The 14,151-nt window shown below is 34.5% G+C and overlaps 1 protein-coding gene across 6 annotated transcripts in view; it reads right to left on the bottom strand.

The window, feature by feature from the left end:
* Positions 1 to 14,151, bottom strand: part of brm (ATP-dependent helicase brm) — a 677,861-nt gene that overhangs the window by 11,043 nt on the left and 652,667 nt on the right. For all 6 annotated transcript variants that reach the window (XM_090410652.1, XM_090410651.1, XM_090410655.1 and 3 more), the window contains one exon: positions 9,893 to 9,976. In XM_090410652.1, the coding sequence (XP_090266778.1) occupies positions 9,893 to 9,976 (84 nt within the window). The remainder of the gene's footprint in view (positions 1 to 9,892; positions 9,977 to 14,151) is intronic.

The following is a 14,151-nucleotide window of genomic DNA, read 5'->3' as shown; positions in this document are numbered from 1 at the left end:
TTTTGCAATATGTTTGAAAACGAAATTAGTGAATGAATTGATTGGGAAACATTTAAATGAGGAGGAACTGGTACAATAAATAGATGACGTCCAACCAAATGGCAGAGAAAGTTCTGCCGAAGATTCTGATTGTGATGAATCCGTTAAAGAATTCAGTTTAAAGAGATTAGCAAAAGGATTGGACTTGGCAGGAAAGTTAGGAAGTTATTTTACGGATAATGATCCTTCAACAGAGAGCTCTGGAAAATTCACAGTTGGATATTTGTTTAGCTCCGTATTATGAACTAAATAAAAAATTGCAGCATAGTGGTAAGCAAGGTTTGATTACTGACTTCTTGATAATTAAACCAGCCAAAGTATGCAATGAGAATTATACAAATGATGTTCAAGAGATTTCAAGTGATGACGTCCGGCCACTCGTAAATAAAGAACATCTACAAAATGTTACTTTTGAAGACAGTGATGACAATTAAAATATGCACTTTATTTCATTTTGCCTGAAATATTTATGCATATGTGCAATTTGTAATTTTTATAAGTTTATACTATGTATTTGTTTCATTACTCACATGAATTACCTGAATTAAATAAAAATATTTTTTTCTTGGATATGTCATTGTTGTTTATATAATTAAAAAAAAAAACGATTTTGGAACATAATCCTACTTTTTGTATGTGATCTGAGTCTCGCATAACATGGCATTTCTATGCAACCTAACATCCTTGTTATATGAGGGTTACCTGTGTTTCCCATGTACAACTAGTAACAAGGTGTATCACCTTATTATTAAAATACTCTGGATTCATTTTTCTAAGTGTATTATTTATGCATATGAACAGTTTCCTTAATTCTGTATGTATATCTTGCATTCCAAAAAAGTCGAAATTTGGATGGTTTGCTGGTTCATCTGCATACCAGACAATTATGATTATTATTGATAGTGGGCCTTCCATAATGAGCTTTACTTTTAACATACCCAAACTCTTTGTATTACTTTAAATGTCAAAAAAAAAAAAAAAGGTTATTACAGAGCCATGAAAAGCAGTAATCTATGCCTGATGTGGCAAACAAAGATCATGAGAACAAAGAATGCAAGTGCGAAATGCCCTAACAGTGAGGGGCCAGCATATTCCCAAGCATGCCACAAACCAAAAAATAAAAACTGAGCAGAGCATTCCATACCAGGAGGCAAAGAAGCAGTATGCCATAAAACTAGCAACATATAGTGTAAACCCTCTTACACTATGGATCTTAACATGTTTGCTGATCCTACCTGACAATTTCAATATCCTTCAATGGTATGATTTGCTTACTATTTCTTTAAGAGGATATCAAAGAGAAAAATTGATGTGAGTTCACTCTTGAAGACATGTCAAAAATGGTTTTTTTAAATAAAAATCCACTAATCAGAGGAATGCCCCATGATCCATTAAAATATGGGGGGGAGGGAGAGAAGAGATATCTTAAGATGAATATCTCTGCTCCCCAAAAGAAGATAAAACAATTAATATACTATACATGGTATCCTAGAAGGAGTCCAATTTGATGACATCTTGGATATTTTTCCTGATCAAGCAGAAATATAAATACTGGCTGTCCACAATTCTCTAGAATGAAAAAACCCAATGCTAGTGAAAACAAGACCTCACAGCATCATAAATAAATAATGAAAATATTCCTACAATGGAATTGTCATGGATTTCATAAAAACATTGATATGAAGGTTCTGTTGCAGAAGTAGAAACCAATATGCTTTTGTCTGCAAGAAACATATCTGAAGCCCATTGACAATATGGCATTACAAAACATAATCATCATTCATAAGGACAGGATGAACCTGTATGGTGGAGTCATCATTCTTGTGGACAGCTATATCCCCATCCAGCAAGTCCCACTTGATAAAAATGAAGAGGCAGTTACCATCTAACTCTCGGTTAGATCTCTTATAACTATATGATGCTGACATCATATTACAGTTACCATCCTTTTACTTTTAATGGGGAATTTAAACAGAAACGGTCTAAGTGAAAGTGCCCAAACTAAGTTGTAGAGTATATGCTGACAACAATAATTTCTTCCTCTTGAACACACAAAGTAACACCTTCCATGAATGTTTGCCTAAATGAACATTTACTGCCATTGACTTAACTGTCTGCTCACCCTCCCTACCACTTCCCAATGTTTCCAATTCACTGCAGAGTGAACACTTTCCCTGTATTGAAAATATGAGCATGCTTACTGGATCACCTTCTCTTCCTTGTCGGAACAGTCTGCTCATCTCCTATCAGCAATGCAGTGAATCATGTGATGGAGTGTATTACACAATCTGCCACAATTGCAGTTCCTAAAATATCAAGTCAGTTCCACTTTTCCCTAAACCTTGGTGAAACATTGATTGCACAGCAGTCAGTGTTCCACCAAGAATTTCTTTACGCTTGATTTTATACACTTTTTTGCATGTTTTCATACTCTTATTTTCACATCTGTTTATGCTGCTGTTTTATGTATTTATTACTTTGTGTACTGTGACATATATTGGTAGAGTATGTCCTTTACTTGCCTTGCCATCAAACAAAGCGAGAAGTCTTCTGATTTAGAAGCAGCAGAAGACTTCATAGAAATATTGCATTACCCTGTTCTAGATCAATGTTTCCCAAACTTTGATTACCTGAATATCCTCCCTTCAAGCAAAATCAGTTTAGAAGAAGTTATAATAATATTTCATTAAAAAAACTCTGTGACCTCAATAAAAATAAGTGACCTGAATGAACTTATTTCTGATGGGAAAAAGTTAGTTTGGTGAAATACATCTCTATATTTGTTTATTGTTGAGCAAGATAATAGATAATATCCTAATATTGATATCTCTGCTCCTCCACAAGAAGATAAGACAATTAATATACATGGTGTCCTATAGGGAGTTCAACAGATGGGGTAAAGATGGCAAGAAGACAACCTGTGACACAAACATGGTTAAACATGTATAGATAAGTGCATGAAATAATTGCTGATGGCCGTTACAATTGACAATACGATTGTGCTGTCAACCAGATGTGGCCATGATGGAGGCTAGTCAATATATGCCAAGTAACATTTCATTAAGAACTGATTTTAGATTTTTTAGTTATTGAAAAAAAAAAATATATATATATATATATATGTATATATATATATACACACATATACAGGGTGTCTCAAAATTCACGCAAGATTTAAATTTAGCGCCACTTTATCGCCATTTGTGCGATAAAGTGTTGCCAACGAGAAAAAAAAGACAGCGTGACAGTCCAGGGTTATTAAAAATGGAGCGCTACATGAAAGAACAATGCATTTTCATTGTTGAGCAATATTTTAAAAATAATGAAGGTTTGGCAGCTACAGTTCGCAATTTTCGTGCAAAATATGGTCGGAATAGTGATTTAACTTCATCAACTGTGAAAAGATTAATTAAAAAATTCAAGGAAACTGGATCAATTAGTGATCTTATACACTCTGGCCGTCGTTCAACAGAAAACATTGAAGCAGTTCGTGAGAGTGTTGCTGAGAGTCCAGGAACATCAATTTGGCACCGTGGTCTTGAATTGGGCATTTTGAGAAGCTCTCTACAGCGTATTCTCACAAAAGATTTGCATCTTTATGCTTACAAAGTTCAACTGACTCAAGAACTGAAGCCTACTGACCACACACAGCGAAGAGAGTTCGTTGAATGGATTATGGAACAACAAGTGGATGCTTATTTTTCGAACAAAATCATCTTCAGCGATTAGGCTCATTTTCATCTTGATGGCTTCGTTAATCGACAAAATTGTCGCATTTGGGGTTCAGAAAATCCACAAGTGATTGTTGAGAAACAAATGCATCCACGTGTCGTCGCTGTTTGGTGCGGATTTTGGGCTGGAGGCATCATCGGTCCATTCTTCTTCGAAAATGCGGCTGGTAAGGCAATAACAGTTAATGGTGCTCGCTATCGCGACATGATAATCCAGTTTTTTGTGCCTAAATTGCAAGATATGGATGTGGACGACATGTGGTTTCCACAAGACGGTGCCACATGCCATACAGCCCAAGAAACAATTCAATTACTGCATGAATCATTTCCTGGTCGTGTAATTTCCCGTTTTGGTGATCAGAATTGGCCGGCCAGATCATGTGACTTAACACCGTTGGACTTTTTTCTTTGTGGTTTTTTGAAGTCTAAGGTTTATGCCAACAAGCCCACGACTACCCACGCCTTGAAGGAGGAAATTGAGCGCTGTATCAACGAAATTCAGCCACATTTATGCAAAACGGTCATGGAAAATTTCGACAAAAGAGTGCGTATGTGCCAGCAAAGCCGTGGAGGCCATTTACCCGATATGCTATTCCATGCATAACCCTATACTGTATACTTTATGAATCAATAAGAAATTACAATTTTTAATTAAAAACCTGTGTTTTCTATCAAAATTATTTCTTGCGTGAATTTTGGGACACCCTGTATATATATATATATATAAAAGAAGTAATCAAAACGAAAAAAAAAAAGCATGATAACATACCTCTAAAAAAACTTGCAAATCCTTGAGGGGGTATAGACTTACCACACTTTTGGAAACACTGTTCTAGATATCTAGAACAGTTATATCTGCTGAACAGGTTACCATTCAAATTATACATGTTTTTGGTCATAAAATGTTACAAAATATAAGACTTATTGTTAAACTGACCATAGATTTTTAATTCGTACAATATTGCATACCGGTTTCGCTAGTAGCTGAATAGCTTTCTCAAGGCTTGCACTGTACAAAAAAATGGTAAATGCAAAAAAGGTTTAAGAATACAAAAAAATGTTAGTACCTGTTAGGTAGCTAAGGTAACACGTTCGCGTGACATTTCTCTATATTGTACGAACAATACGAAAATTTAAAAAAATATATATATATATATAGAATAGGCCTGCACTTATTTGCAGAAAAAAAAATATATATATATATAAAAGAAGTAATCAAAATGAAAAAAAAATATTGTACGAACATAGGTATGAATTAAAAATCTATGGTCAGTTTAACAATAAGTCTTATATTTTGTAGGTTACCATTCAGATACATATTACTGTTTTGTGCTTTGCCAGTGCTGCTGGCTCTCAAAAATAGAAACTTATAATTGCAAAAAACCATCTTCACAGAGGACTTGTACAAATAAAGTCTGTCCTTATCATAGCCAGGACCAGAAACATTTATTCCTGGAAATGGTTTACTTGTCAACTGTTGCCTCATCTAAACACACAGGTTTAAAGGGAAATCATTCTGTGAGAATGTACCCAACAGTAAGCACCAACATCAGCCATGTACATCATTCTAAATAAATTAAATTTCTGGTCACTTCTGTAATATCAAGTGCTAATAAAATACTACAAGAAAATATGTTAGAAACGTTTGTTATATTAAAATTATTTCATGTAAGTCTAAAAGCATTTTACTCATTGCAGACTTTTAATGTTTACTTCTGCTTTTTAAAAGCAGAAATTAGTTGTTTGTCGAGAAATAAAATTGCTAGTTACAGCATTCAAAGTGCTATGGACACTTGGAAATTTGCTAATGTCATCAGAGGATTTACACTATTTAACTTACATCAGCATTCTCCTCATATAAATACTCCTTCCTTATCAATAACATCCGGGTTGATCGCATTTCACATAATAGCGTGGCATTTAAGTACTGTATATAAAGGACAGAAAGTGAATTAATTGAACAATTAATTCACTAGTTCATTAATTGTCTTTTTTTTCCCCATGTGAATTTGTGTACATCTTCATGCTGAAACATGGTGTTACTGATGACTAGTCTATGTCCTGAAAAGAAATCCAACAGCAGTTACCAATATTATTAGCTTTCTCCATTTTTCAAAACTTTGCCAAAACATTTCTATGTCTGAAAGTTTTTTCACTTAGTTACAAGTGAAATAAACAAAAAATACAACAAAGAAAGTGAATGTGCTCAATAAGAAATATATTCCTGTTTAATTCTTTATCCAAGTTTAAGCAAAGTTTGCATATATAATCCTACATTTAATTCAATCATCATTAATTTTTCTAGTTTTATTTTCTTGTTTTCTTGCTACAATATCATTGCATACTGTAAAGAATTTAATTATAAAATATATATGTGTGTATGTAAAGAAAGTTTATATATAATCCTACATAATTTAATACTACATTTAATTCAATCCAAGGATATTAATCCTTGTTACTCGAATCTAGTTCACTCAGGGCATATTCTAAATACTGCAGTGAATAATTTGGGTGAAATAGTATCCCCTTGGAGTATTTGCTGTTTAGTTGGAGTGGACTGCTGTGTTCATATACAAAAATACTAGCATTTGTTTTTTCATATATTTTGTTTATTAGCTGTACATAATTTTGGTTTACTCCATGTTTGTTTTACTGCTATTAGAATTGCTTGTTTTTCAACTGAATCGAAGACTTTTTTTAATAATATATAAAGCCTAAGTACAGTTGTAAGCATTCTCTGCATTTTTCTCTTAGCTGATTCAATGTCTGCAGATGATCGATTATACTAAGCCACATTCTCAATCCAGCTTGTTCTTTAAGTAAGCTGAGCTTCATCCAATAATCTTATGATTCTGTTTGTTATATTTTATAAACAGTTTATATACTTGTGGCAGTAAGCTTATAGGTCAGTAATTTTCTATTTTTTTTTTTTTTTTTTCATATGATCATTTTTGAACAAGCGTATCATGATAGAATTTTTCCATCTGTTTGGTATATATCTTTCTCATTTAGGCATTTATGAAATAAATTTTTTAGTTCTCTTAATATTTCTCCTGCTGCTTTCATAATTTCTATTATAATTACATCTTCTCCTGTAGTTTTATTATTTTTCATATTTTTCATTGTTTGTTCTCTATTGAAATTTTGTATTTCTGGGATACTTTCTTCTTCTTCTTTCTATTTTTCTGGCTTCCATTTCATAGTGTTTTCAACATGCTTGTGGCGTTAAACAGTTCTGAAATATATTGCCCAGCCTTTTCAACTATGTCTTTTTTTATCTTTGATATCTTGTTACTGCTCCACCAAAGAACAGCCACATCTCCTAGATCTAACTGGAGTATACCAGGTCCCTTGCAGTTGTAAACTGTCCTACTACTGCCCAACAGACAGGACAGCTAATATCAGGATATCTGAACACAAGGACTACACCCGGTTTCACCAATACAGCCACTCAGGACTTGCTGAAAATGCTTTGGACACCCACCACAGGATATGCTGAAAGAAAGCCACTCTATTACACTGCAGCAAATACAAGTATGAAAGACTATTCATCGAATCTGCCTCAGCTTTAAAAACTTTCCAAACCTCAACAAATTTGGGTGCATGAGACTGTCCCAAATTTGGGAAGCATATATTTTAAGAACATCAGTTCAACGGCCAAGACAACCCAATTTAGCTGACTAGGGGACATTGTTTAGGACTCTAGGCCTGACTTCTGTTGCCTTTATTCAAGCTGATTTGCTCAGTGTTAGTGCCTGTGTGTACATATTATTGTTTTCTGTGATCCCTGATGATGGTAATCTAACATTGCCAAAATATAGGAAAGTATTAATTAAAGTTTTTTATAATTAATATTCTAGTATATGTTGTCATTTCCTGAAAAACTAAAAACTAGGCAATATGGATAGAAAGACTGAGGATCCCAGATGATGGCAATGTAACAGTGCCGAAATATAGAAAGTATATTAATATTTAGTATACATTGTTATTTGAGCCTCCATAGCTCAGTCAGTATAGACAAAGCCCTTTGATCTGAAAGACCTGGGTTCGATTCCCATCAGTGATGTGAGGAACCTTTATTTGGTCTCTTTCAACGAAAGGTGAGGTTAGCTGGTCTCATACAGAGGTAGGGGGTTTTTCATCCCCCAGAATAGGCAAACCAGCCCTGTGAACATACATCTACAGACATAGGACACCCCAGGAGGCATAGGGATAACCACCTTATCCTCGAGTTGCAGTTGTGAAGTCCAAGAATAGTTGGAAGGTCGTGGTGCTTAAGTGCCTGTTAGGACCACTGATGATGATACATTGTTATTTCCTGAAAAAGAATAGTTATGAATAGCTAATAGCCTTTCAGCCAGAAGCATGTTCATTTTAGTGTTGGTCTTTCATTGTAAAATGTGTTCATACCATTCAACTGGTTCCTCTCTCATTTCATTATTCTATGCCGTTTTTTCCTATACTTTTCTATTTCATTTTTATTTTTTCCCAGTTGTGCATTAATATCTCCCAACTCTATTGTGTAGGTTGCAGGATCCTGCTTAATTATATCGGACACATATTGGTTGGTGCATATATTTGTATTATTTTAATTGTTTTCTTTTCTAATGTTTGCATTATGATATATGCTATCTTATCTAATATTCTTGCATATTTAGTAACCTTGTTTACTTTGCTTTTGTTTATGAGAAAAACTACTCCTTTCTGCTTGACATCATGTGGTCCTTTCCTCTAAAGTACATTTCCTGATTTTAGTGTTATGCATTCTTTCTGATTTTCGATTCACTTCACTTAGTCCTATTATATGCCATTTCATCATCTGTTAATATTCTTATGCAGCAACAATGAAATTGGATTTATTTTCTTACACTTCTTTTTATTATTTTGTTTCAGAATGGCATATCCAGTTTAGTTTAATAGCTCTGTTTGTCTACTGAACTAGATTTTTCAAGGATTTTAAGACCCAGCGATGCTGGGGACATATTGATGGTTTAATAGGGTGGGGTGTGGGTCATATTTTCTTCAACAATGAAAAATCGGATTGGAAAAGATCGGCAGTAGCTCATCCAACTGGAGTTGTGGAACACCACTGTAGATATTATTACTTTTGGTCCAAAAGTCATAATATCTAGAGTGGTGTTCCACATGAGAAACATGAGATAAAAAGATGATGTATTTGATGAAAAAAGCTTACTGGTGAACAAATAAGCTTCTTTCATCATATCATTAACTTGATAATAAATTGCAAAATTTATTCCACTCAACATTTGGCATGTTCAGTGAGGTTAATTAAATATTATAGAAACTAAACATTTCTTTTAATGCCTAAAAATTTAAACAGCTTCAGACCTATTGAAGAAGTGTCAAGAACTCCTTCTATTACAAAATGTTTAAAATATATTTTTTTAAAATTATCCATTAAAAATAAAAAAAATTGTACCAGGACCAATGTACATAATGCAACAATAGCAAAGAATAAATTCACTCCTAAGCAATTAATTTGTAAAATGGTATATTGATGCAAGAAATTAAAAAGGCCAAAGTGGCCTATAATCAGATAATTATCTCACATTTGACGACTAATAACTTCCTAGCCTCTGTGATACCATATTTCATGGATACTTTACGTATTAACAGCATGATTGATTTCATTACTTTTCCTGCTTACTGATTAAGAATACAGGTGACTAGGAGACTGGAATCAGAAATAGCCTCCAGTCTTCAAGAGTAGTTAAGTAGAGACACATCAAGAATTCATGAACTGGTAAAAGTAAATGTACAGTTAAGAGCTGAAAATGAGGAAAACATGGATGGTATTGCACAAATCTCATTATACATAATCTTACTTAAAATAAAATTTAAGTAAGCAAAAATTAAAAGCGAAACTAAAAAGTGCTGAAATACCTAATCTTCTGTTCCAATTTTTTTTTTTTTTTCTATATGTAGGCTGAGGTGCTTGTGCTGCCCATGACAATCAACTACAGATAGTATACAATATTCATGGAAATGCACAAATCATGAACATCATTAGGCAACTGGCTATCTAATTCTCATTCTAATAACATTCTCATGCAAGTCAGAATGTAATGTTTTGCAATGAATTAATAAAATAATGAACTTACCTCGTCACTTTCTTCAGAATCATCATCATCACTAATATAGCGTTTGCTAGGTCTTCCTTTACGCTTTCTTGTACGATCTTGTAGCTAAGCAAAGCATATCATTTGTCAATAAATAAAATTAAAAGAATGTAAAATACATAGAACTTTTATTTAAAATTATAAGGTCTCAGTTCATTTTTACTAAAAATAAATTTGCCTAGATGTGCTTTTCATTCTTATTTTTAATAGCATTTAAAAACAACAACAGAAGATTAAAAATATTAAAAAGTTAATATGTGGAAAAATCAGTGCAAGGAAACATGCTAGTTTCCTCTTTTTGATAATGTAGAAATATAGTAAAGGGTAATCAGGAATGTGACTAACATGCAGTACTTGCAGAATGATTTGAATAAGCTGGAACCGTGGGAATGTGAATATGGCTATCAGTTCAATACTAGTAAATGTAAAATGCATTTTGGGGTAATGAGATATCCAGTGTCATATTAAATTGGTGGCATTATGCTCAAAGAAACTAATCAGGCTAGGGATCTTGGAGTTTTAGCATACAAGAAGTTGCAGTGTGAGGGACATATAGCAAAGTCTGCAAATACACCTCAGAAGATAATGCATTACTGAAAGTAACCTTGATATGTAAGGATAAGGAAGTCATTTTGCCTCTCTCAAAGGTGGTGATTCAGCCTCACTTGAACTACTGTGTAGAGGTCTGGTCTTCTGGTGGTACAGTGGAAAGAGTGCAAATGAGTGTGTTCATGTTTGGGATTGTGGAATACAGACAGATTATGAAGACAGACTGAGGATTTGGGGGGACTACAGACAACAGGAAAAAGAGGAGTGATAAGATTGAGACTTACAAACTTCTGAAAGGATCATACAGGATACCAGTAGATGGAACTTTTAATTTTATTGGGGTGGAGAGAGGACAAGAGGGCATCCATGGAAGTTGAGAATGAATGCAGTAAAAAAAGAGGTGAGAGCTAGATTTTTCTTTCATACAGCAGCACTGGGAATGGATTGCCTTTGGAGGTGATGAGTGCAGGCAGTCTGAATTAATTAAAGAAAATATATGACTGCTGGTATAGATGATAAATGACCTCTCTTGATGAGTCTTGGACACCCTGAAATTCTGGAGAAAAAGAATGGTGTGCAGTTTATAGATGCATGGAATGAATTTGATGAATGAAAAGGACTGCATTTGAATGGCTATGGAGTTAGATTGGAGGTAGTATTGTCTAGTGAGAGTTTGGAAGTGCAAAACCAGGGGAAACTAGAGATATTGGGGGGGGGGGGGGAGCAATCAAGCATGTGTGTAGGGAATGACTGTGAGGAAATAGCCATCCCTGGTATAGATGAGTATGAGTGTAAAAATGATTGTAAAGAGCTGGGTACAGTTTTTTAGGTTTTTGAATGACATGATGTAAGAGCAACTATGGGTCCAAGGGGATGTTGGAATGCATGTACAAGAATGCCTGAAGTATCAGAAATAAAGAGAAGGAGCTTTTGGCATTAGCGAGACCTGGTTGTCAGAGAATGATGTAGTTACAGAGAAAGAATGTAATGGATATTGGTTAGAAGGGAGTGGAAAGAGGGTAAGATAGTCCATTTTTATAAAGGTGGCTCCAAGACAGAAGCAGCAAATTACAGATCAATTAGCATCTCTGGAGTGGTGGTTAAAGTATTGGAAAAGTTGGTTAAAAGCAAAATTCAGGAATGGGTGGATAGGAATATGATACTCTATAGGAGGCAGCATGGCTTTGTAAAAGGTAGGTCCTGCCTCAGCAATTTATTCTCATATTATAATAAGGTGACAGGGGAACTGGATAAAAGAAATGGTCACACTGTGATACTGCTGGACTTTGCAAAGGCATTTGACAGAATACCACATGGAAAATTATTACATAAGTTGGAAGAAATGGGAATGGATATGAAGTTGGCGGCATGGATAGGGGGTGGTGTATAGTGGAGTGGAATCAAGGTGAATGAGGGTGACTAGTGGAGTACCCTAGGGTTCTGTAGTAGCACCACTACTCTTAATTTGCACATTAATGATAGAGGAAGATTTGAGGAGAGATATTCAGTTCCTTGTTGATAATGCAAAACTATGGATAAAGGTGATATTGATATCTTGTAGGATGATTAAAATAAATTGGTGGTGTGGGAAAAGGATAATGTTGTCGATTTGATGTTGAAAGAATGTAATATAATGCACTTGGGATGAAAAGATTACATACTTTGTATTATATTGATGGTACTAGCTTACAGGAAATTTCTGAGGCTAGGGATCTGGGGAAGGGTTCAGTGGATAGACATTTGAAATTCAGAGGACATGTTGCAAGAGTTGATAAAATAGCTCAGATGATTACTTGGATGTTGCAGAGCACAATGACCAGTAAAGATAGGGAAGTTACTATCTCTGTTTATAAGCTATGATTTGGCTGCATGTTGACTACTGTGCACAGATTTGGTCAGTTGCATTTCTTGGGGATTTGGAGGTGGTGGAGAGGATTCAGATAAGTAACCAAGCTTGTGATAGATCTATGGAATGTTCCCTGTGAGGATAAACTGAGTGCGTGTGTGGGTTGCAGAGTTTAGCTGACAGGTTGAGGAGAGGGGATATGATAGAAACTTTTAAGTTATTAAAGGTATTCTATAAGATTGACACAAAAGAAATTTTTCAATACATGGAGAGTAGGGGAAAAACAAGGGTAACACTTGGAATGTCTAAAAGTGTGGTTAGTAAGGGAGTGTGGACCAGGTTCTTTTCTTGCAGAGTAGTGAATGGATTGCCAGGTGGCTGTGAGTGCTCCAACAATGAATATGTTTAAGGAGATGTATGATAGGTATTGTGTTAATCGATAGTGTAAGTCTCCCATGAAGATTCTTTTAATGATACTAAATTACACGAGGGTACCCACATGAATAATAATATCATGCTGATGATAAGATTTGCAAGTAGAAATAAGGTAATTTTACCACTGTAAGACTGCACTTGAACCAACATGTACAGATTCTGTTTTTGATTTACTTTGTGATGAGAAGATTCAGGAGAAGATTCAGATGTATGTAACTAAACAATGAGGACTCCAAAATGTTGTTTACGAGAAGATGTTAAGGAAATGTAGGTCAAAGAGCTCACTGGATAGCATTTGAGAAGTCATACAATAGAAATTTAAGTTACTGATGCTTTCCTGATTAACAATGGATGAAATTCTATATAGACTGTTGAGAGACAGGTAGGAAGAACATAAGGCTACTTTGGAAATTGTATAATATTGTGGTGAGTGAGTGAAGATTAGAGTTTTTACATGGAGAATGGTGGGTAAGTAAATGCATTGCCAGAATGTGTCGTTAATCTAAGTGGGCTCTTGATGGGCTCTGAATTATGATCGAAGTAACTAAGCCAGAGCTTTCCAAACTGTGTGTCGCGACACGTTAGTGTGTCAGCTGCAGTATGGTGTGTCGCACGAACATAAAGTGTTAAACAGAATAATCGCTGAAAATTTCCAACAGCGGAATCCATTTCACAAAGTACCAGTACGACTTTTAGTTAGCATCGTTAAAGAAGATATTTGGTCAACTGCTCGGAACCCCCTCCCTGAGTCTATACCAACTTGCATGCAGCCATCACCATCAGTTTCGGTTTTCGTTGGAGTTTTCTATAGTTCATTCAAGTATGAGTGACAGTAAACGTAAACAGAAGCTAAATTGTGCAGAGCCGCACTAAAGAGTCCCAAAAATACTTTACTTTAAATAAAATGTAATTGCAAGATGTTTTACGTTCTAGAATTTAAATTTCACTTTCAAAATTTTATATACAAACTATCTTTTAATTATTTTTAACTTTTAAGAATATTTCATATCAATATATTTCGATAAATAATGGAGAATAAATGCAGCCGAATTCATCCGTGGTTTTATCACATAGTCGTCGCTCGGTTTTATTATCGTTCGACCAATAAAAATAAAGCGACTCACTTATTCATACAAATGTTATTATGGATGTTTATTCTAACTGCAACATGAATAAACGAAGAGCTGGTGCTTTATTTTATGTTTAGTTACTGTTAAAGCTTTACAATAAATTCACACAGTTTTATTTATCAAATTGGTGTTGAATTACCTGTAAAATGGATAAGTTTCTAATTAATAAAAGAAAAGCTGAAGGTGACGTTTGTGATGAACAAAATGTATCGACTATAGAGGAAACTACACAAGAATCAACTGTTGAATGGTCTGCATTAATACGGAAGAAGTGTAAGGGA

This window comes from Typopeltis vanoorti, chromosome 20 (genome assembly GCF_054136105.1).
Source record: "Typopeltis vanoorti isolate ZY-2024b chromosome 20, IOZ_Tvanoo_1.0, whole genome shotgun sequence".
NCBI lineage: Eukaryota > Metazoa > Arthropoda > Arachnida > Uropygi > Thelyphonidae > Typopeltis > Typopeltis vanoorti.
The sequence above is the reverse complement of the archived record's forward strand: the minus strand, read 5'-3'. Positions and strand labels throughout refer to the sequence as shown.